General features: G+C 56.5%; 1 protein-coding gene across 18 annotated transcripts in view; it reads right to left on the bottom strand.

The window, feature by feature from the left end:
- Positions 1 to 2287: 2287 nt before the first annotated feature.
- Positions 2288 to 22738, bottom strand: part of TCF3 (transcription factor 3) — a 106521-nt gene continuing 86070 nt past the window's right edge. For 4 of the 18 annotated variants that reach the window (XM_068156315.1, XM_068156318.1, XM_068156329.1 and 1 more), the window contains 9 exons: positions 21971 to 22029; positions 21059 to 21137; positions 19771 to 19844; positions 19112 to 19315; positions 17772 to 17895; positions 17142 to 17307; positions 15271 to 15509; positions 10858 to 11002; positions 2289 to 9536 (listed from right to left, as the gene is read on the bottom strand). In XM_068156315.1, coding sequence (XP_068012416.1) covers positions 10860 to 11002; positions 15271 to 15509; positions 17142 to 17307; positions 17772 to 17895; positions 19112 to 19315; positions 19771 to 19844; positions 21059 to 21137; positions 21971 to 22029 — 1088 coding nt within the window. In that variant the 3' untranslated portion in view covers positions 2289 to 9536; positions 10858 to 10859. Of the gene's footprint in view, positions 9537 to 10857; positions 11003 to 11511; positions 11739 to 15270; positions 15510 to 17141; positions 17308 to 17771; positions 17896 to 19111; positions 19316 to 19770; positions 19845 to 21058; positions 21138 to 21970; positions 22030 to 22738 lie in introns of those variants that run through there. The other 14 variants (XM_068156317.1, XM_068156332.1, XM_068156334.1 and 11 more) reach the window with 11 other exon arrangements.

The raw sequence follows: 22738 nt of genomic DNA, 5'->3' as shown, positions 1-22738 counted from the left end.
CAACCCAACCCAACTCAATCCAACCCAACCGAACCCAATCCAACACAACACAACTTAACACAACCCAACTCAATACAACCCAACCCAACTCAACCCAACCCAACCAAACCCAATCCAACCCAACCCAACCCAACCCAACCCAACTCAACCCAACCCAACTCAACCCAACCCAACCAAACCCAATCCAACCCAACCCAACCCAACCCAACCCAACTCAACCCAACCCAACTCAATACAACCCAACCCAACTCAACCCAACCCAACCCAACAGAACCCAACCCAACCCAGTACACCCCAACCCAACTCAACCTAACCCAACCCAACCCACGTATTAAGCGAACTCTTTGACTCCGAGCCTCAGGGGCAGGCTCACAACATCTGCAAGCCAGCCATGAGCCAGGGGAGGGGAAGGAAGGGGAAGGGAGTGGAGGGGAGGGGAGGTGTGGATGAGAAGAACCACCACCCCCCCCTCCAACCCACCCCGGAAAGCAGGCCCAGAGCAGTGCTATTGTTATAAAAGGTCACATTTATTGCTACATTACTGTTATATACAGGACAGTTCTCAAAATCTACCTCTTCTTTCTTTCTTTTTTTTTTTTTGTTTGTTTGTTTTTGTTTAAAAAAGTTAGGATTATTTAAAAATTCCAAATAATCCAGCCAGCTGTTTTTGTCTTTTCTTTTTCTTCTTTTTTTTTTGTTGGTTTTTTTTTTTTGTGTGTTTTTTTTATTGGACACTTGTATAAAATTACTTTAAAAAAAGGAAAAAAAAAAAAAAAAACCCAAAAGCAAAACCACAATAATTCCATTATCTTGAGGCACTCAGAAACACAATTTTTTTTTGTTGTTTTGTTTGTTTTTTTGTGTTTTTTTTGTTATATATATCCCACAATTGTGATTCGGTTCCAAGGACAACTCAGTTTCCCCCTCCCACACTCCCAAATATTCTTTTTATCTCTCTTTTTTTTTTACTTTCTTTTTTTTTTTTCCTCCATTTTTTCCCTTTTTTTCTTATTTTTTATTTTTCTTTATTTTTTTTCTTTTATTTTTTCCCTTTTTAAATTTTTCTGATTTTTTTTTTCATTTTTTTATTCTTTCCTTTTTGCTTTTTTTTTCTTTATTATTTTTTCTTTTTTTTTTTCACTTTTTTCTTTATTTTTTCTTTATTCTTTTTTCTTTCTTTTTTTCACCTTTTTCTCTTTTTTTATTCTTTTTCTCTCTTTTATCTTTATTCTTTTTTCTTTCTTCCTTTTTCTTTCTTTTTTTTAGTCTTTTTTCTTTCTTCCTTTTTCTTTCTTTTTTTCTTTAGTCTTTTTTCTTTCTTCCTTTTTCTTTCTTTTTTCTTTAGTCTTTTTTCTTTATTCTTTTTTTCTTTATCCTTTATTTTCCTTTAGTCTTTTTTCTTCCTTTAAAATTTTTCTTTCTTTTTTCTTTCTCTTTATTAATTTTTCTTTCTTTAGTCTTTATTCTTTTTTCTTCCTTTATTCTTTTTTCTTTCTTTTTTTTCCTTTCTCTTTATTAATTTTTCTTTCTTTAGTCTTTATTGTTTTTTCTTCCTTTATTCTTTTTTCTTCCTTTACTTTTTCTTCCTTTATTCTTTTTTCTTTCTCTATGTTTTTCTTTATTCTTTTTTCTTCCTTTATTCTTTATCTCTTTATTCTTTTTCCTTTCTTTAGTCTTTATTCTTTTTTTTCCCCTTATTTTTTCTTTCCTTTCTTCTTTTTTCTTTCTTTTGTCCTTATTTTCCCTTCTTTTTTCTTTTTTTCCTCCCTTCTTTTTTCTTTCTCTTTTTCATTCCCTTCCCCCCCCCCCTTTATTTTTTTAACTTTATTTTATTATTTTTATTTTATTTTTTTGTTGTTTGTTTGCTTTTTTTTTGCCTTTTTTTTTTCTTCTTCTTGCTGGGCTAGGCATATATATATATATATTTACTATATATATAGTTCAAAACTATAATGTGTATCTGATTTAAGAAGAGAAGGATTTCAGCCACTTTTTAAGTACATCTTGGATTTACAGGTAGGCAGCTTAAACATCCCCCCCCCAAAAAAAAAACCCACCCCAAAAAAACCCCAAGGATCTGGGGGGGTGGGGGTGTTAAAGGCCAAACAAAAATCACCCCCAACCCCTACTCCCACCCCAAAAAATCCCAACAAAACCTTTCTGTGGGGTTGAAAAATAAACCAAGGTCTGCAGGCATCTCCCCTCTGCTCTCCCAACCCCCCCAGTCCCACCCCAATCCTATAAAAATAGAGACACCCCCCCCAGTAATGCCTTGTTCTCACCCCCCCAGTAATGCTTTGTGCCCCCTCCCCCCCCCCAGCTGGAGCCCTCCACTGGGAATGAGTTGGTGCTCACAGCCTGGTTGGGGTCACCCCTGCTCTGCTTCTGTGGGTGCCTCTCTTTCCTCTCCCCTCTCCCAGGGGATTAACCATGGCTGGCAGAGGGGCAAAGGCTCCCTGCAGCTCCTTCCCCCCCCTCCCCAGCAAGGCCTCACGTTGCAGGGTTTGCCCCTAGGGCTGGTGAGTTTCAAGGGGGTTGGGAAGACGTCGCACAGGGATGGAGGTGTCCCCAGCTTGCTGCTGCAGGAGCTGCCAGGGGAGCTCCACGGCTGCCCCCAGCCCCCAGTACATCCCAGGCTGGAGCACAAAGCCCTTGGTCCTCCTGCACTGCTGCCCACAAGGTGGAACTGGGCCTTGAGTCTTAGTCCCTCTCCTTTCCACGGGGTGGGGGCTTGGCTGGACCAGGGTGGGCACTGCAGGACCTGAGGAGCAAGAGGCAGAGAAACACCACTGTGGAGACCCATGGCAGGGCTGCCTCTTGGCCCTGAGGGTGTGATGCAGGATGGAGCCAGGGGGTTGGGCAGCAGCCACCCTCCAAAGCACAGAGCAGTGACCACCTCAGCTCCACAGGGGTCCTGCAGACAAAGGCACTGCAGCTGCTGGCTCTCCAAAGAGGTGAACTGCTCTCACCATCAAACCAGGGCCCCCCATGCCTGCCCCAGGGGCAGCAGGGCAGGGAGAGAGATCTGTGCCACAGGACTGAGCTGCAGCTGCCACCTCCCAAACCCTCTCTCCTCTGTGGCATGGGTGGCATGGGTCTGCCCTGGGAGGAAACCCACGGTGGCTGGGCATGAAGGAAAGAGCCCAGAGGTGCTGGCTGGAGGCACTGCACCGTGCAGGAGGAAGGAAAAGACACCCTGAAGCTTGAGGAGGTTGAAGGAAGACCAGTCAAGCCAAGTCAAGCCTGAGAGCAGTCCAGAGGCAGGCAGCACGGAGCTGGCACACAGCTTCTCCATTCAGGGGCACTGGGGGAGATGGTGCAAGATGAAGGATGCTGGCAGTGAGCCACCAAGCATCGAGCAGAAGGCACAGGAGGGTTAAGGGTGAATGGAGGAGCCCTAGGACAGGCCTTGCCCTCTCCAGTTCAGTGCTCAGCACCTGCAGCATGACTTGGAAGGGCTGTTCCAGGGGTCTCAGCCCTTGCCTACCCCCCAGCTCCAGGGCACAGGTCTCGAAATGCTTTTAGAGCTGCTGGAAGTGAAGCTGGACCCTGAGAGCAGCAGGGAGCAGGAACTCAGCAGCCATGAGCAAGAGCAGAAGGAATGGGCTGGGCTGGGATCTGGAGAGCCCTGGAGAGAGGGGAGGGGGTTGCATAGGATTCAAGAGGGCAAAGACCTTGTGCAAGCTGTGGTATGGGGAACAGGTCTTGGCTCTTGCTGGTGTCGAGCAGGAAGAGGGTAACCCAGTGGCCATGGCTTGCTCCAGCTTAGCCAGCACTGCACCTCGGGGTGAGCACTTGGCCTGGCCCAGCTCCAGAACCACCTTGGCTTCATTCACCTCCTTTCTAAAACCCCAGCCAGGGGCTCACCAAAGCTGGAGCTGGTCCAGAGGCACCAGCACAAACACAGCAGGGAGGGCCACAGGCTCCACTGGCACTGACCTCAGCAGTCTCCCCAGGGCAGCAGAGCTCAGGGTATGAGAGGATTAGGGGTGTCCAAAGCCTCCTGCTTCTCAAGGCATTCCCCAGCTGCTGAGAGGAAGGATCAGCTGCAAGGTCCCAAGGCCCAAAGGCTCTGCTGGCTTCAGTGGGTACAAGGGTGAGACACAAAAGACCTTTGAGAGCAGCTTCTGCAGCCAACCTGAAATTGCAGCCTTCTGGGGAAGTCCCAGCCTGGCTCTGTCCCTTTGCTGCTCAACCACAGCCAGGCAGTGAGAGCACCTCTAGGAAACCAGCTCAGCACATGGGCTGGGGGACAAAGCTGCTCACAGGTCACAGCTGGGCAGGTTTCACATCACACTTCTGCAAATCTCTGCTAGGAAGGGCAAAACCCCAACAGCAAAGCAGCCAGCTCCCTGCTCCTGGAGTGGTGGTGCATGGAGAAGGGGCAGCAAGGTGACCCCACTGCATGGATTTGCTCCCCACAGCCAGATGTGGGCTCCTGGGGTGCCCACCTGACTCCACTGCCCTGATTCCTGCCTCCCCTGGCTCCCAGCCAGAGCTCAGTGCAGACAGGAGTGGCACAGAGTGGGATGCAGACGTCCCAGGTCCTGTCTCTCCCACCCACACTCCCCCCACAGGGTACCACCAGTGCAAGCTGTGAAAGCAGGGGAGCAGAGGAGCTGCTGGCAAAGAGCTGGAGCTGAACTGGAGCCAGGCAATTGCTGGGCTGTGAGGTCTGACTGGCAGCTCAGAGGCAGGGGAGCGACTGCCAAGGCAGGGCTGAGCAGTCTGCTGCCCAGGCTTGGGAGCAGGAGCAGGAGCAGGCAGGCAGCACCTCTCCTCCATGCAGCAAGGTGCTGGGGAGGCTGCAGCTGGTTTGCTCTGGGGCAGGTGAAGAGGGAGAAAGAACAAAAAAGCTGTGGGTTTTCACTCTTAATAAACTGGAGTCCAGAGCCCAGCACCTGGAGGCCTGCAGCAGGATGTGCAGGGGACTGCTGAGGGGGAGGAAAGAGGAGAGGGGTCCCAGGGGCTGGGGGGCCTGAGGACTGCACCCCTGCTACCCAAGTGTCCCATGGCAGCTGTCCCCACGGCACCTCAGCTCTGCTGCTCAACTGTGATGCAGCTCAGCTGGAAGAGAGGGCCCTGAACATGCAGCCAGCAGGAGGCAGCCTCTGCCCTGAGCTGATGAAGGAAGGTTTGTGGGGGCTCTGTGGCCCCCAGCTGTGAGGGACAGGTAGCCCAGGAGAACCCACACCTGTCAGGCTGAGAGAGGAAGCAGAGAGCTGAAGGGCAGCCTGCAGCAGGGCACCCAGCTGTGACACCTCTCTGCAGGACCACAGGTACCAGGGACAGGCAGAGAAGTCTGGGGACAGAAGTGCTCTGGAAGATCCCAAAGCTGAATGGCAGCAGAGGTGTGGGCTGGGGAGGGTGCAGCCCCAGGACACCCAGAGATGAGAGTTTCACTGCCAGGCTGCTCTTCCAGGGAGCATTTTGGGACAACCCCTGGCAGTGCTCCATGCTGGGAAAGCTCTTTCCCTGGCAGGCTGCAGGCACCACACTCACCCCAAGCCCAAGGCAGGGCCAAAGTCATTCTCCCTGCTGCACTCTGCAGTTGCTCTCTCCACAGAGATAGCACCAAGGCTGTGTGGGGCTGGCACACAAAACACTCTGTGCCATCCAGGCACAGCACTCCCAGCTCCTGACACTGCACCTTCCTTGGCTGGAGGAGCCAAGACTTCCTCCAAACCCTGCCACTGGGAGTGATGTCCCAGGGGCTTCACCCAAGCCTTGCCAAGGAGGTTTTGCAGTCAAGGCAACAGCACCAAACCATCAAAATGCAGCTGAAAAGCCTCATCTCTGCTCAGTGCTTGGTGCTTTGGGGGGGATGGGAAAGGCTCTTTCTCACCAGGGGTCCCCCTGGGCTGCAGAACATCAGCCAGGACTTGAGAGGGCATTGAAGGAGTTCAGTCAAATGTTGAGCCAAGGAGAAACCTTCTCCACTTTCCTGGTCTGCTGTCTCTGGGCTTTTCTTCACTGCCATCTCTTTTCCTTTCCATCCAGCTGCCCCTGACTGCCACCTCATATTCTTGTGCTGGGGAAGCACTTCTTAGTTCATTTGTGTGGTTTCAAGCTTGCCAGGGCTGGGACATTGCTCCATCATCCACTCCCACCCCAGGTGCTGGGCTGGTGGCACTGAGCCAGCAGAACACCCTGGGCAGCAAATGCCCAGGGCTGGCACCGACCCGAGGCAGGGCAGAAGGAGCAGTCTCTTCCAGGCTGCAAAAAGCAGCTGATGAGCTCCCAGTTCCTGCCCTGGGGCATGAGCTGGGGTTGTCAGAGCATCCAGCCCTGGCTGCTGGGGGCTCCCTGTGTGTTTTGCCACCCTCAGACTGAACTTGCAGCTTCTGCAGAACAATGCAGCCTGGCAGGACTTCAGGAAGACGAAGCTGCTGCTGCTGCAAGGGAGAGCTCCAGAGGTCAGGGCTGTCACACCAGGCAGGGAGGAGCCACATCCATCTCAGGCTGCTCAGTGCTGAAGCAGGCAGAGGAAACCAGGGGAGGGCAGAGTGGGGTACCCTGAGCAGCTCATTAGACTGGAAGGTGGCTGCTGACACAGGCGAGGAGAAGACTTCCTGGGCTGAAGGGACCACAGCCACTGCCCTTTCCCAGCCTTCTCTGGGAACAGAGCTGGAAGCTGCTGTGCTCTCAGGTCTCACTCCACAGAAGTGATGGTGGCAGCAGTGGGAATGTGGGCAGGGAAAGGCAGGAGCACCTGAAAGCCTCAGAGCTGTGCAGTGCTGGTGCCAAGGGCAGCAGGGAGAGGTCTCATTCTGCTCCATGGCTCCTCTCTGAGATGCCACAGGGGCTGAGCCCACAGTCCCCAGCTGTAGGGGGGAGATAGGCAACCTCCTGAGCACTTCCAGCTGGTTTTGCTGGAGCACAAAGCAGAGTTGTGAGAACAGAAGAGCACCAGGAGGTGATGCCAAAACCTGGGGGTGCTAGGAAGTGCCACAGGACCTGATGCTGGCAGCCAGTCCTTCCCTGTCCTGTGCAAAGCAATGCAGCTTCCCCAGGAGCACAGGCCAGAGGAGCAGAGGCAGAGCTGGACCTGATGCCGGGGGTCCTACACACTCACTGCTCCCACGGTCCCCCCAAGCCAGCACTTGTGTCCCATTGACTGCTCTTCTGGCTGGGCACTGCCAGGCAGATCTGGGCAGCAGCCAGCCCCAGTCCAAGAGCTTTGCAGCCACTGCTGATTTGGGCTTTCACATGCCCCTGGGAGCTGACACCATCTGCCTGCAGAGCTGGGCAGAACTGGGCACAGAATGTTTCAGGAGGGGAAGGAGAGGGAAGAGACAAGAACAAGCTCCTGCTGGACGCTCTTCCATTGCCAGCTCCAGAGCAGCTGCCCTGCCACAGCTCAGCGTTGCCCAGCACCTCTTTGCTTGCTTCCACACCTCTGGGGCACCCTGTGACGGGGCTGCTGGGTTCTTCCTCCTGCTGAGCACACTGGAGGGGTCTGGAGTAGCACTGGGAAGCACTCAGAGCGAAAGGATCCTTGGTCCAGCCTGGCTGCTGGAGCCCCTCGTGCAGGACAGGCGCTCGCTGCTCCCCTGCTTGGCAGCACGGAGCTCACGTGCAGGTGACAGGGGCTGCTGTGTCCCCAGGGCTTGCCTCCAAGGATGCTCTGGAGAGATGACAGTGGGTGAAGCTGGGCTGTGAAGCCAGCCCTGTGCCCAGGCCTGCAGCAGCTTGCCCCTCGGTGCTGTCTCCAGCGTGCGGAGAGTCTGCATGGAGCTGGGATCCTGCCTCTGGTCCTGGCTTGCTGAGGCTGAAACAAGCACACGTTGGGTGGCTGCTCCCCCTCCTGCCACCAGTGTCCATGGGTCCATCTACTGCTGCCTTGGCTCTGTCCACCTCTGCCTCTTGCCAGCCCTCCAGCTTTGTTCAGTTCCTCTTTGTTCAGCGCTGCCCTGGAAGCTCCTCCGGCAGCAGGCGCCAGGGTCGGCCGCATGGGCAAGAGGCACTTCCCCGCGCCCTGAGCCTTCCTCTGCCATCCACCTCGCTGCTCTCTCACCACAGGAGCACCACAGTTCTCTTCCACTCCCCAGGGCCTGCTCTCTCCCATCACAGCCGTGGGGCACCTCCTCTCCCAGGCAGGGCTGCAGCCTCTGGGGGGGGCAGTCCAGCAGTAATCTGCAGAGCCCCAGGATGGAGCTCGGGCACCTCCCGGGAGGGAGCAGCTCTGAGGGACGCTGCTGCTGCTGCTGCTGCTGCAACTTGCTTTGCCGTTCCTCTTCCCAAATCAGAAGTGGCCAAAGCAAAGAGCTGGTGAATTCAGCACAGGAGTTGAGTTGGGGGTTGTTTTTTTGTACCATGGAAGGTCCAAGCCAGGCATGGAAGGTCCAAGCCAGGCATGGAAGGTACAAGCTAGGCATGGAAGGTCCGAGCCAGGCAAGGAAGGTCCAAGCCAGGCAAGGAAGGAGCTCTCCTCCCTGGGGGGCTTACATTGGCTTCTGAGTGGCTTTCTGAGCCCGATCTGAGAACTCCTCTCTTTATATCCAGTCTCTCTCAATAACAATTTTAATATTCTGGTTGATCATCCTAAAGATGCAACAACTTTTAACTAGAGAAACAGCAGCAGAAAAAAAGCATGGGGGAACTGGGAGTGGGGGGAGGAGGGGAGGAAGAGGGAAGGGAAGGGAAAGGGGAGAGAGGGGAGCTACAAGACATTTTGTTTTTTGGGGTGGGGGTTGGTTGTGTATTTTTTTTTCCTTTCTTTTTGTTTTTTATACAAAAAAAACACCCCCCCAAAAAAAAATATCTTTTTTTCTCCTTTTTGTGGCTTACAAAAACATAGGCAAAAGAAGCTAAAAAAAAAAACCCAAACCCCAAACAACCCCCACACAACATCCCCCCCCTCAATGAAAGGCATTTTGCTATTTGTTCTACTGAGAACCCCCCTCAAAAATCATCTCATAACTAATGTTCCTCTTTCTCTCTCTCTTTTTTTTGTTGGGTTTTTTACCTGTTTTAAAAAAAAGGAAACCCAAAGGGAATAAAACAACAACAACAAAAAAAAAACCCCAAAACCCCACAGAAATATCTCAAAAGCTTAGGCACAATATCTTTTTTTTGCTGCTGGCTGCTTGTGAACGAGCCAAGAGAACACTCTTCCCACCCCCTCCTCACTGAGTGATATGTATTGACTGCTCTGCACTGGTTTAGACTTTAAGGCAATTTCTTTGTTGGTTGTTTCATTGTTATTTTGTGGGTTGTTTGTTTGTGGTTTTTTTTTCTGACCCAAAAAAAGAAATCATAATAATAAAGGTTGTGGTTTTGTTTGTTTGTTGGTTGGTTTTCTCTCTCTCTGGTGTGTTTGTTTTGGACTGCTTTCCACCCCCTTACGTCACGCCAGGATCCGTCCACCTTGCTGTCGAGTGTTTGGCAGGGCTACAGTTTGTGGTTCCAGAAAGCTTGCAGGGTCACACCCAGGGCTTTTGATTTTTTTCAGTTGGTTTGTTGTTGGTTTGCTTCTTCTTTCTTCTTCTTCTTCTTCTTCTTCCAGATCTCTGGGTCCAGAGGAACAAAAAGATCTATAAAAAAAACCCCAAAAGACAGAAACACAACCCCCCCGCCCCCCAAAAAAGGATGGAAGTGAGAGAAATTCAAAGGCTCCTTGTGGGGAGCTGCTGGGAGTGCTGCTGGGATTTGAAAAGCTGGAGGTGAGCTGGCACTGAGTGCTGCCCCAGCCCTGTCACAGCATCACTGTTGGGGTGGGAGGGACCTCAAGGTTCAGCCAGTTCCAACCCCTCTGCCGCGGGCAGGGACACCTCACGCTGCAGCAGGTTGCTCACAGCCACATCCAGCCTGGCCTTCAAAACTTCCAGGGATGAGGCTTCCACCACCTCCCTGGGCACCCTGTGCCAGGCTCTCACCACCCTCATGGGGAAGAGCTTCTTCTGTCCTGGGCTGGTTCCCAGCAGTGTGGGCAGCAGGGGCAGGGAGGGGATTCTGCCCCTCTGCTGTGCTCTGCTCAGAGCCCCCCTGCAGTGCTGGGGCAGCTCTGGAGTCCTCAGCACAGCACAGGCAGGGACCTGGTGGAGCAGGGCCAGAGGAGGCCACAGCAGTGCTGGCAGGGCTGGAAGCCCTCTGCTGGGAGGCCAGGCTGAGAGAGTTGGGCTTGGGCAGCCTGGAGAGGAGAAGGCTCCAGGGAGACCTTCTGGTGGCCTTGCAGAGCTTCAAGGGCTGAGCAGAAAGCTGGGGACAGACTTTGGAGCAGGGCCTGTTGGGACAGGACAAGGGAGGATGGTTTGGAACCAAAAGAGGGAGTTTAAGAGAAGGGAGAAATGTTTGACCCTGAGGGTGGTGAGAGCCTGTCCCAGGCTGCCCAGAGAGGTTGGAGCTGCCTCATCCCTGGCACCATTGCAGGTCAGGTTATTTGGGACACTGAGCAACCTGCTCTGGCTGGGGAGGGGCCTGGACTGGGTGAGCTGCTGATGTAGCAGCTGCTGATTTAGCTCCAGTCCTTGAACTGGGACAGGAGAGCATCCCTGCTTGAGTGGCTGGTGTGGAGGAGCTGCTGAGGATTGGTTCAGCCATGGTCTCCCTGGGGGAATTTTATCTTCTGGGTGTTTCTTTGCATTTCTGGCACCTCCCATGAGATCACCAGACAGAGGAGCTGCTGGTTTTCAGCAGCCAGCTGGGGCAGGGAGGTGCAGAGCACCCTCCCTCTCAGCCCCAGGGCTGTGGGGCAGAGCTTTGGGTGTCTATGTCTGTGTGGAGACACAAGTCATTTACTTCAGGTCAATTAAGCAGGCGAAGCAAATGAAGAAGGAGGTTGGGTGGTGCCAAAGGAGTGGGGCTGAGAGCCTGAGCTGCAGCGGGGTGCTGGGAGAACAGGGCTGGGGATGGTACCTTTACATGTGTCCAACAGGGTTGTGACCATCTCCTAGACCAGGATGTGAAGCTGAAAGTGTCATCTGGGGATCTCCTACCACTCCAGACACTTTCTCCTCTTCCCGACGCTTCAAGCAGGCTGCTTTAGGGTTCAGGTTGCGCTCTGGGCCAAAAACAGCAAGGGAGGGAGGGGGATGAAGCAACCTCAGTCTGGGCAACAGTGGCAGCATCCCAGAGAGAGAGAGAGAGAGAGAGTGAGGACAGAGGCTGAGGACAGACAGACGACAGACCATGCGAGGAGACAACCTGAGTGCAAGCTGCCCTGTGCCTGCTGCTCTGTGCAGTGGCTGCGGGGAGGTGGCCGGAGCCCTGCCGGAGCCCTGCCGGAGCCAAGGGAAGTGCAGAGCCCCCAGCTGAGCACTGACTTTTCCAAAGCTGCTCCAATGGGATCCAGCTGCCAAATTCCCATTTGAGCACGAGGGCAGGCTCCCAAGAGAGCAGCCTCCAATCCACCCTGGGGGCCAAGGGCTTCGGGAAGCTCGGCTGCACCCAGAAGCCGGCGGCGGAAGCAGGAGACGCAGCGGGGAGGGGGCGGTGGAGGATGCACAGAGATGTAAGAGAGGGGTGGGGGAGAGGGAGGCCCCGAAATGCACCTGCCAGCTGGTACCATACCTCGTACTTGCTGCTCCAGGCCCAGAATGACCTGCACTGCTTGCTGCAGGATGATCAGTTTGGTCTGTGCTTTGTCCGTTTTTAAGTGCATCTGGCACATGCGTCCCAGCTCTTTAAAGGCCTCGTTAATGTCCCGCACGCGCACCCTCTCCCTGGCGTTATTGGCCATCCTCCTCTCCCGGTCCCTCAGATCTTTGTCCTCCAGTGACAAGGCCTCGTCTGTACTGCTGGGTTCATAGCACCACAGGGGTTAGTCAGGAGGGGGGGGTCTGGCACGGAGGTGTGTGTGTGTGGGGGTGGCTATCGGGTTGCCGTGCTGGTAGTGCTGCTGCTGCCGCTGTCCGCTGCCAAGGGCTCCAACGAAACCCAATCGCCTCGGGGTGCTGCCTGCTGAGCAGCCACGGGAAGAGGTGATGCCAGCGTGGGGCTGGGAGGTGCTGCCAGGGATGGGGGTGGGCAGTGGATGCGGGATGAGCTCCCCTCACCCCCCACCCCAGCGTGCCAACCCCCTCGCTGCAAAAATTTGCCTTTCTCTTTGTTTTCGGATGAAAATGCAAAGTTCAGCCATTGGTTGAGACTGGAGGTGAGGAGGAGATTCTTGAGAGTGAGAACAGGGTGCCCAGGGAGGTTGTGGATGGCCCCTCCCTGGAGGTGCTCAAGGCCAGGCTGGATGAGGCTGGTGGGAGGTATCTCTGCCCATGGCAGGGGGTTGGAGCTGGATGGGCTTTAAGGTCCCTTCCAACCCAGCCCATTCTGTGAATCTATGAAAACCATCAGGTTCATCCTCCCAGGAAAGACCTCTTGGCAGAGATCAAACTCCTCTTTGTAGGATTTCCTTTCAAAATCCCACCTGCAGCAAACCCATCTCAGTGAGGGCTTTCTGGCAGCCTGGCCCAGCACCCTCTTAGGGGTTGGGGGCAGCACAGGTGGCACGAGCTAAGCACCCTGGCTGCTGCTGAGGGTCAGTCTGAGATGCAGACACCAAATCCGGGTCTTTGAACACAGCCAAAACAGCTCTGGAAATGGGGGGGGTCTTTTCCAAGCACATTTGGGAGCTTTGGGAGAACCTCCATCGCTGGCAGCACCCCAGGGGTGCCCAAAACAGGCAGAGACAGGGGAAAATCAGAGTTGTGCTGGCAGCATCTGAAACCGTGGCCTTGCCTGCAGCCCATCCCCTCCAAACCCAATTTAGGCTCCAGACGACCTTCTCCCCCAGAGCAAAAGTTCTTGCAGGAAAGACACCTATCTGAGGAGGGTCCTCAGGTGAGGCCTGGCACTGGGACAGACTGTGGCCTTCAGCTCCAGGGGAGCCACGTGGGGAGAAGCCTTCACCGAAGAGGGGTCGCAGAGTCAGAGCATTCCTGGGTGTGCTGGGGGGGTCTGGAGAGATTCCAGATGGTGCCCAACAGCATGGAGGGGGAGCAAGGGCTCCCCAGGTCTGGGTGGGACAGAAGGCTGCCCACTGTCCCTGCCTACATCCTCTCCTCACTGCCTTGTCCCTGCTCGTGTCTCCTCAGTGCCCCGCCTGGCACTGTCCCCTTCCCTCCAGTGTGCCCAGGATGGCCTTGGGGAGTGCAATCACCCCAGCAGGAGCCCAGCTGGCTCCAACGCAGGTCAGCAGCTGTGGTTCCTGGCTGGTGGCTCCCTGCAGCAAGGCCACAGCTCCAGCAGCACCTTGCATGCTGCATCTGGGCAAGAGAGAGACATCTGCCTGCCACCAGCAAGTGCTGCTGGTGGTTTGCACGCCCAGGTGGGGTCCTGCAGGTTCTAAGGACATGCAGTGCCTTGGCTGCCTTGTGCCCTGCTCGGGGCGGGCACTGACCTGCCTGCCTGGCCCCTCACAACCCCTCTCAGTCTTCTCCTTTCTCTTTCTGCCCTGTTTGCTGCTGACAGCAGCGGAAGGATCCTGGCAGCCCCAGCTGGGCACGTGGGCGCCTGCTGGCCCCGCTCCCACCGCAGCCCCCCAGTAGGGGAGGTAGGGGTCGGCTTCTCTCCTGCAGAGCAGCCCAAGGGCCAAACCCCTCAGAGAAGGACCCCCCGGCTGCCTGCACTGCTGCCTGCTGCCAGCAGCTGGCTGGGGGCTGCGTTCCAGAAGGGTTTAAAAAGGGACAAGCGTGGGAGACCAAAGTGACCACGGTGCCAACTCTGCCTACAGCCCCTGCGCCCCACCCCAGCCCCTCGGCTCCTGCCTCCAGCCGCAAGCAGCAAGTACAAGGTAGAGAGTGGGACCACCGAGAGGTGACGGCTGGGGACTGTCTGTAAGGAGATTGGAAAGAACAGAACCAAAAAAAACCAAAACCAAACCAAAACAAAAAAAAACCCAAACCCTCAAAATAATAATAAATAAATCATTAAAAAAATAAATAAATAAAAAAGAAAGAAATAAAACTCCAAAGGAAGGGGAAATTAAAAAAGAGACAGGAAAAAATATACACTGTTATGAGAGGCCAAAAAATTACAAACTGAAGAGAGGCACAAAGGACTCCAACATCAATGCAAACAGCAGAGGCCAGCAGAGAGGAGCAGAGCCAGGCACAAACCACCGGTGAGTTACAACAGCCTCTGCAGAGAGAAAGGGGTTAACCCGGCGGGCAGCGGCCAGGGCAGCAGCAGCAGCAGCAGCAGCATGCACCGGGGGGGATGCAGGAGCAAAGCAGCAAAGCCTCCGGAGCGGGAAGCCAAGCCCTGCGCCTCCCTTCCCTTCCCTTCCCTTCCCTGCCCACCGGGACTCGGCCCCCGGCACCGGCACAGGTGGCTGAGATGGGCACAGGTGGGTGTGGGAAGGGATTGAGCCTGCCCAGGTGATGGGGAGAGTCTGCGTGTGCCCAGCTGCAGCTCCAGGCTCTGCTAGAGATGCACGGCACTCCCAGCTTGCAGCTGAGACCAGCTGGCACCAGCAGCCAGGGCGGCTCAGCTCGGTGTCTCCATCCTGCTGCCCCTTGCATGGCTCCAGTAAGGCCCAGGGGTTTTCCAGCTGCCTGCAAACCCAGGGGGGCAGCGGTGGGGACAGCACAGAGCTCCGTGCCAGGTGGGCAGGGACGACAGGGCATCACTTGCTGCTGCAGCCGGGGGCAGAGGCAGGCCCTGGGCTGGGAGCAGCCCTGGGAGAGGTGGCAGAGCTGGGCCTCCTCTGGGAGGTTTGCTGTTTGGGTTGGTTTGTTCCTTTTGCTCACAGGATGTCAGGGGTTGGAAGGGACCTCCAGAGATCGTGGAGTCCAACCCCCCCCCTGCCAGAGCAGGGCCACGGAATCCAGCAGAGGCCGCTGAGCAAAGCGGGGACGGCGCAGGTGCCCCCTCGGGGAGCAGCATGCAGCAGGCGCAGCGGCGGGGGGGGGGGGGGGCCAGAGAGAGAACAGCAGGGAGGCAAAAACCAACAACCAGAGAGGGGGGGGGTGGGGGTGGGGGGAAAAAAAATAAACAAAAAGGAAAAAAAAACCAAACCAAAACCAAAAAACCAACCAACAAAACCAACCAAACAACCAAAACCAAACCAAATCAAAGCAAAACCAAACCAAATCAAACCAAAACCAAATCAAACCAAAACCAAAACCAAACCAAAGCTAAACCAAACCAAAACCAAACCAAAGTCAAAAACAGGACATCGACAGCCTGGGGAAGCCAAGGCCGGAGGGGGGAGGAGAGAGGACAGTGCGAGGCACACGATGGCAGAGAGGACAGACGGACGGACAGACAGACAGACAGACAGCCCCGTGCCGACCAGGTACGTCAGATCATCACCACTCCGGGCCCCTGACTGACCTCGGACTTGTTGCTCCAGGTTCAGTATGACTGATACGGCCTGGTGGAGGATTAGCAGTTTGGTCTGCGGTTTTTCGCTGTTTAGGTGCAGCTGGCACATGCGTCCGAGCTCTTTAAAGGCCTCGTTGATGTCCCGGACCCGCAGGCGCTCGCGGGCATTATTGGCGACCCTCCTCTCTCTCTCTCTCTCGGCTTTTTGCTCTGGGGGAAGAAGATCGTCCTCCTCATCCTCATCTTGACTAATGGTTTAAAATAAGAACGAGACAGGGACATTCCTCGCGTGCACTCTCAGCACTGGGCAACCCCACAGACAAAAAGATCAACACAGGTTCGCCGCCGCCACCCCCCCCGCCGTTTGCCTGTGCCCGCCGCTGGGGTGATGCCAGCCCGCTGCCAGCCTGATGCCAGCCCGCTGCCAGCAAAGTGCCAGCCCAGTGCCAGCCCAATACCAGCCAGGTGTCAGCCCAGTGCCAGCAAAGTGCCAGCCCAGTGCCAGCCTGATGCCAGCCTGGTGCCAGCAAAGTGCCAGCCCAATACCAGCCAGGTGTCAGCCCAGTGCCAGCAAAGTGCCAGCCCAGTGCCAGCCCGGTGCCAGCCTGATTCCAGCCCGCTGCCAGCAAAGTGCCAGCCCAGTGCCAGCCCAATACCAGCCAGGTGTCAGCCCAGTGCCAGCAAAGTGCCAGCCCAGTGCCAGCCTGATGCCAGCCTGGTGCCAGCAAAGTGCCAGCCCAATACCAGCCAGGTGTCAGCCCAGTGACAGCCCGATGCCAGCAAAGTGCCAGCCCAGTGCCAGCCCAATACCAGCCAGGTGTCAGCCCAGTGCCAGCAAAGTGCCAGCCCAGTGCCAGCCTGGTACCAGCCCAATGCCATCCTGATGCCAGCCCGGTGCCAGCCCAATACCAGCCAGGTGTCAGCCCAGTGCCAGCCCGGTGCCAGCAAAGTGTCAGCCCAGTGCCAGCAAAGTGCCAGCCTGATGCCAGCCTGATGCCAGCCCGGTTCCAGACCAGTGCCAGCCCAGAGCCAGCCCGGTGCCCAGCATGCGGATGCAGGGAGCACACAGGGACGCTGGAGAGAAGAGGTTAAGGATCTTCTTCTGCCTCGGTTTTGTGTTTGGTTTGGTTGTAAAGAGCAAAGGAAGAAAGCACAACAATGCAACTCAGGCCTGAGCTGGATGCCCAGGTGTGTGCCAGGGCGGCTTGGAGAAGGTGTGGGGCCAGCTCTGGTGTTCCAGGCTGGTGATTTGGGAAGTCACAGCCCTCTGGCTCTGGGGCAGGAGCAGGGCTGGTGCTGCCCCTCCGGGCACCATCACCCTGGCAAGGTCTCCGAGCTGATGGCAAGGTTGCAGACAAGGAGCCTACCTGATCCACTGCCACAGATCTGGGTGGGTAACAGAGGATTCCAGAGCACAGTGGAGATGACCCAAAGCAGGGAGGAGGTCAAAACCTTCCCTGCTCCCACCAAGGGCTGCTGAGATCTTGGTCCTCTCCGTGCACAGCCACAAGCAACACCGCAGGGGGCTGTGCCCTTCTTATGCCACAAACGACCACACAGGAGGGTGCAGCTCAAGCCAGGATGCCCTCTGCTCTGTGGGCTCTATGGGCATGGGCAAGCCCTGTGGCCACGGGCACAGGAGCCAGCAGGACGGAGGCAGTGACTGTTCCCCAGCACTGCCAGCCAAGGGGAAGCAGCATGAGGGAGCCCAGGCTGTGCCACCTCAGTGTGAGGGCACACAGGGGGCAGGGGCCGGGGGTCTGTGATGCAGGATGACCTCCAGGCCTCACGGTGCTGAGCCCAGTGCCTGGTGGATCCCCACAGCTGTGCCCCAGCCCCAGAGGCCCCCAGCTGGTAATGGAGTAAGTGAAGGGAGAGACCTGTTCAAAGAGCACCTTGTTCTGTTCCGGGAGGGCTTCAGCTCCTTCTTCTCCTCCTCTGAGTTATCTGCCACTGATGTGTTCTCCTCATCCTCCTTCTCTTCCCTCTTTATTTCACTGGTGCCCGAGGAGACGCTGCTTCTGCCCAGCCCCCCGGACAAGCCTGCTGAGGAAGCAGAGCCACACGAGGAGGTTGGAGAGGCCTGACCCACGTGGAAGGCCTGGGGATCCCCAGGCCCTGTTCCTGCTGTGCTGCATCACCACCAGCGTGCAGCGTCCTGGACTCATCCTGCATTGCTGGTCTGAAGCAGGAAGTGCTGCAGGGGTGCTGGCTCTGCCCCACCATTGATCCCTGCTCTTCTCTCCCCAACTCCCAGACCCTCCAGAACCAGAGCCAGAAACAGAACCTGAGCCAAACCTCCCTGAGCAGAGCAGGGCCTGGGGGCTCTGTGCACCCACAGCTAGCAGGAGGGGCAGGAACAGGTAGGTCAAGGCTCTGGGAAAGGCTGAGGGTATGAAGTGCTCCACAAATGCCCTGCAAGGGCACAACACCTCCCCCTCCCCCCAGGCTACTGCTGCTGCGTGGGGCTGGAGCTAAGGGGTGCCCTGGGTGCCCCCAGGCTGCCTTACCGCTGTATGTGTCCTGCTGCCTGCTGAGGTCAGGGAGTGAGCTGGGCTGGGACGGAAGTGAGACATGGTTGTGGAGCATGCTGGGGTTGCTGGACAGCCCATCTTCAGGGTGACCTCCTCCCACCTACAGCAGAACAAGCACAGCAAGCCTTGAGGAGGGGAAGTGTCACAGCTGGTGGCATGAGGACAGGAGCCTGAGCACAGCCATTTGCCTTTCCTCACATGCTTCCCACCACCCACAGCTGCAGCAGGGGAGAGCCACCCTGCTCCAGCACCAGCTCTGCTCTGGGGACCGTGGTGGGGACATGGCTGAAAGCAGCTCTGTGCCATGGACATCAGCTGGACCAAGCAGAAAGCCCCAGCAGTGCCCCCTCACCATGGAAGAGCCTCTCCCTGCTGGCAAGGCTGGCACACTGGAGAGGACACCCTGCCTGTCTCCATCAGGCACCAACATTTCTGCCACCTCCCCAATGCCACCAGAGGAAGGCACATCCCAGCTGTGTGAACTTCACTCTGAAGGGCCTGGATGCAAAGGGTGAGGGCCAGGAAGCCCTTCTGAGCCTGCACCCTAAAGACTGGGCAGAAACTTGGCTGCACAGAGCCAGCCCTGCAGCTGGCAGCAGCTGGCAGCAGAGGACACACAGGACTCATGGTGTGGCAGCAGAGTCTGGGGAAGGGAAGCACAGGAGGTTTTCTAGAGACTGGAGATGCAGGCAACCAGCTCTGCCAAGAACATGCTCCTGTGATCAGCCTCTGGATGAGGAGGGACCCTGGTGACCCAGCACCTGGAGCTTGAGCACCCACCAGCACCCTCTGTGTGCATGGATGTGGAGCCTGCCCAGGGGTTTGAAGCAGAGAAGTCTTGATGATACCCTGCACCAGATCCCTCTTCCCCTTCTCCCTGCACCCCCTGGGAACAGCTCGTAGCTGTCTTGAGGGATTTCCATCCGTGTTGCAGGGAAAGAAGAGAAGCTTCCAGCACCTCTGCCAGTCCCAGGAAGGGCAAGGAGTGAGCTGAGCCTGAGAGCCGTCACTGAGCAGGGCAAATTTAGGCTGGACACCAGGAGGGAGTCCTGCACAGTGAGGGTGGGGAGACACTGGAACAGATTGCCCAGGGAGGTGGTGGAGGCTCCATCCCTGGAGACATTCAAGATCAGACTGGATGTGTCCCTGGGCAGCCTGCTTTAGCTGGAGCTGTCCCTGCTGCCTGCAGGGGGTTGGACAAGATGCCCTTGGAGGCTCCCTTCCAGCCTGATGCATTCTGTGATTCTGTGGAAGCCAGGGGGAGCACTGGGTCCCCAGCATGTCCCCACCAGCTGCTAGGATGCTTCCTCACTTACCAGGCTTGGGTGCCTGCTCCCCAGGGACATGACTGAGGCAGGGAAGGCCTGGCCCAGGCTGCCCACAGTGGCACTGTGAGCTGGTGCTGAGCCCAGCAGCCCATGCATGTCCCCGTGGTTGCTTGGCATGGCAGCGGTCTGGCCCACGGCGTGATTCCTCAGCACGTGGATGGCTTCATCCAACCTGTCTTCCATCTTGTTTTGCTTGAAGGACAGGACAGAGAGAGAGCTCTGTGTTAGTGCACTGCAGTGTTAGTGCCTGCAGCCTGCTGCAGCTCTCCTTGCTTGAAGAATGGCTGGTGGCAACCTTGGATTTGGCTACCAAGGTAGGGATAGGGAGAAATAACCTCCCGCCAAGTCAGGGCCATCTCTTAAAGGCAAAAGGGGTCAGGAAGGGGAAGCAGAATCCAGCCAGGAATCTGCTGAGCTGGGTCAGACCCACAGAGATGTGCAGGGGCTGTAAAGATGGGGAGGGGGCAAGGCTCTGGGCTCTGTCAGCAAAGCTCTGGGGGCCCGGAAGCAGAGTCCAGCTGTGCTCAGCTGCTTCCAACCAAAGGTCCACGTGTGACTGAGCATCTTCCTCGAGGGCCCAGATGTCCCGGGGAGAGGGGACAGGAGGGATGGCAGGGGACAGGAGAAGGCAGATCTGCAGCACTTACTAAGGTGTGGAGGCTCCCTTCGTAGCTGGGAGATAAGGCACCTTGTCCGCTCGCCCGCGACCACTGCGCCGTGCCTGCAACCAACGGGGACAGCTTGGCACCGCGCACGGCCGCCGCTAGGGGGCGCCAGACGCTGCGGCACCGCGCTGGGGACCGGACACGACGCTCTGCGCGGCACCGCCGGGGCACCGCCGCACCCTATGGCACCGCACGGGCCACCGCAGCGCTCTGCGGCACCTCAGGGGCCACCACGGCACTGTATGGCGCTGTATGGGCCGCTATGCTACCATATGGCACCGTATGGGCCACCAAGGCACTGTATAGCACCATATGGGGCAGCACAGCACCATGGGGCACCTCATGGGGCACCAAGGCACCGTATGGCACTGCACACGCCACTGTGGTACCACACAGACCTTCACAGCACTGCATGGCACTGCATGGGCACCACAGCATCGCATGGCACAGTGTGGAGCACCGCAGCACTGCATGGCCTTCCACAGCCCTTCATGAGCCACCACAGCACCACACAGCACTGCACGAGCCACCAAAGCACTGCATGGCATCACACAGCACTACAGACTCTCCTCTGCCACCAAGGTACCACACGGCACCACACAGGCCTCTGCAGCACCACACAGGCCACCACAGCACCACACGGCACTGCGTGGGCCACCAGAGCCCTGTGTGGCACCACATGGCACCACAGAGCAGTACAGGCACTCCTCTGCTCTACCTCAGCAGAAAACTCTGCCCAGGCCTTCAGACCTGGTGAAGTGTTTAACCTTGCCCACCCTGGGCTGCCTGGCCCCACTCAGGCTGTGTTCACCCCAACCCCAGGGGGCTGGTGGGTGGCTGTGGCTCTGCACCCTGGCACCAACCAGCCTTTCACTGGGCATGGAAATGGTTTTTAACCAGTTGGCTGCTTCCCAGCTCCCACTGTGCTCCTGCCACAGGAGATAGAGCCAGGGAGAAACTCTTCTGGCCTCTCTCTCTGGGACAGGAGCAGGTCTGGGGGGGTGGCAGGGACACTTTCACTCAAGCCTGTGGCAGTGCTGCTGAGTGGGCCAGGCTTGGCCTCTGGCAGAACCTCCTCCCAAAAAGCATCTTCACATTTCCTTGTCCTTCCCCTCCACTCTCCTGCTTTTAGAAGCAAAGGAGATTTGGTGAGGTTGCCCAAAGCATCTCCAGTGTGGGCCTGGGGCTGCTCTCAGGGGCACACTGCCTTGTCCCTCCTGAACCCAAAGCTGATGTCCCCCTTTACAAGCAGAGGGATGGTGTCACCTACCTGCAAGCCCCTGAGGGGAGCCGACTGGTGTGGAGGGGTTTGAGGAGAAGTTATTGCTAGAGTGATCAGGGGAATAGATCTGCAGGGAGACAAGAGGGGCATGGTCAGCAGTGCCCACCCCTGGGCACTCCTGGTCTCTCCTTCCCCAGCAGCAGTAAGGACTCCACAATGGCATCACCCTGTAGCACCTCCCTTCCCACACCCACACCTGGCATGAGGCCCCAGCCCACCAGTCCCTCACCAGCTCCCCCATGAGCCCTAGGGGCTCTGTCCCCAGTGCCATCACCTTGCAGCTACAGCCTCTGCTCTTCAGGTCCCACCTCAGAGGGAAGTGAGAGCCCCAAGAAATTACAGCAGGGTTCAGTGATGGCACCCCCTGGCCACCAAGCACAGCTCCCTGCCCTGAGTGGGACAGGGGCAATCCCAAGCTCTGACAGTCCAGTGGGATCAGTGCCCTCTGGTTTGAGCCAGCACATGCAGGGCCACAGCTGGTGGGACCTCCAAGTCCTGCTGCAAGGGCCATGTAGGATCATCTTGCTAGAGCAGTGCCAGTGCCAGTAGCAGTACCAGGGCCAGCACCAGTACCAGTGGCAGTACCTGAACCAGTGCCAGCACCAGTACCAGTGCCAGTACTAGTACCAGTGCCAGCCCAAGAGCTGGCTCAGGGCCATGGCTCTGTGGTGCCACCACGATGCCATGCTCCAGTTTCCCCTTTTTGCACAGGGCCAGGATTCAGGATGGTGGCACACAGAGCGTGGCCAACCACTCCCTCAGGGGCTGATGTGATTTTGGGCTGCAATCACTCAAACCCCCCATTGTGTTCATCTTCCCTGTTGCCCAGAGGGTCCCTGTTACAGAGGGGAGGTCGAGGGAGGAGCTGGGAGAGGATGAAGGGTCTGCAGAAGCTCTTACTGAAGCTAGTGCCTTCCCGAGGGCATCTCCAGAGCTGCCGGCGGTGGTTCCTCTGTTACCTGCCGAGAGAGGACACAAACATCACTGCCAGGGCACCCTGCTGAAGCCTGCCCAGGTGTCCAGCAGCAATGACCTTGCTGTGTCCCTTCCTCAGGTGATAAGTGCACACAGAATCATGTAATTGTTTGGGTTGGAAGAGGCCTCCAGGATCATCCAGTCCAACACCAACCCAGCCCCACCATGGCCACCAAACCATGGCCCCAGGTGCCATGGCCACAGGGTTCTGGAACACCTCCAGGCATGGGGACTCCACCACCTCCCTGGGCAGCCTGTGCCAAGCCCTGACCATTCTTGCAGCAAAGAATTTTTTCTTCACCTCTAACCTAACCCTGCCCTGGCACAATTTCAGGCCATTTCCTCCCCTACCACCTGATCCTAGGGAGCAGAACCCAACCCCCACCTCCCTGCAGCCTCCTCTCAGGAGCTGTAGAGAGCAATGAGGTCTCCCTCAGCCTCCTCTTCTCCACACTAACCACCCCCAGCTCCCTCAGCTGCTCCTCCCCAGCCCTCTTCTCCAGACCCTTCCCCAGCTTTGTTGCCCTTCTCTGGACCAGCTCCAGCCTTCAATGTCCTTTTCAGAGTGAAGGACCCAAAACTGACCCCAGGATGTAAGCTGTGGCCTCCCCAGTGCCCAGTCCAGGGCCCTGCTCCTGCTGCCCACACCCCTGCTGCTCCAGGCCAGGCTGCTGGTGGCCTTCGTGGCCACAT

This window comes from Melanerpes formicivorus, unplaced genomic scaffold (assembly GCF_026170545.1).
Source record: "Melanerpes formicivorus ecotype bairdi unplaced genomic scaffold, bMelFor1.0.p_v2 SCAF_34, whole genome shotgun sequence".
Taxonomy (NCBI): domain Eukaryota; kingdom Metazoa; phylum Chordata; class Aves; order Piciformes; family Picidae; genus Melanerpes; species Melanerpes formicivorus.
This window is presented reverse-complemented; position numbering and strand designations above follow the sequence as displayed.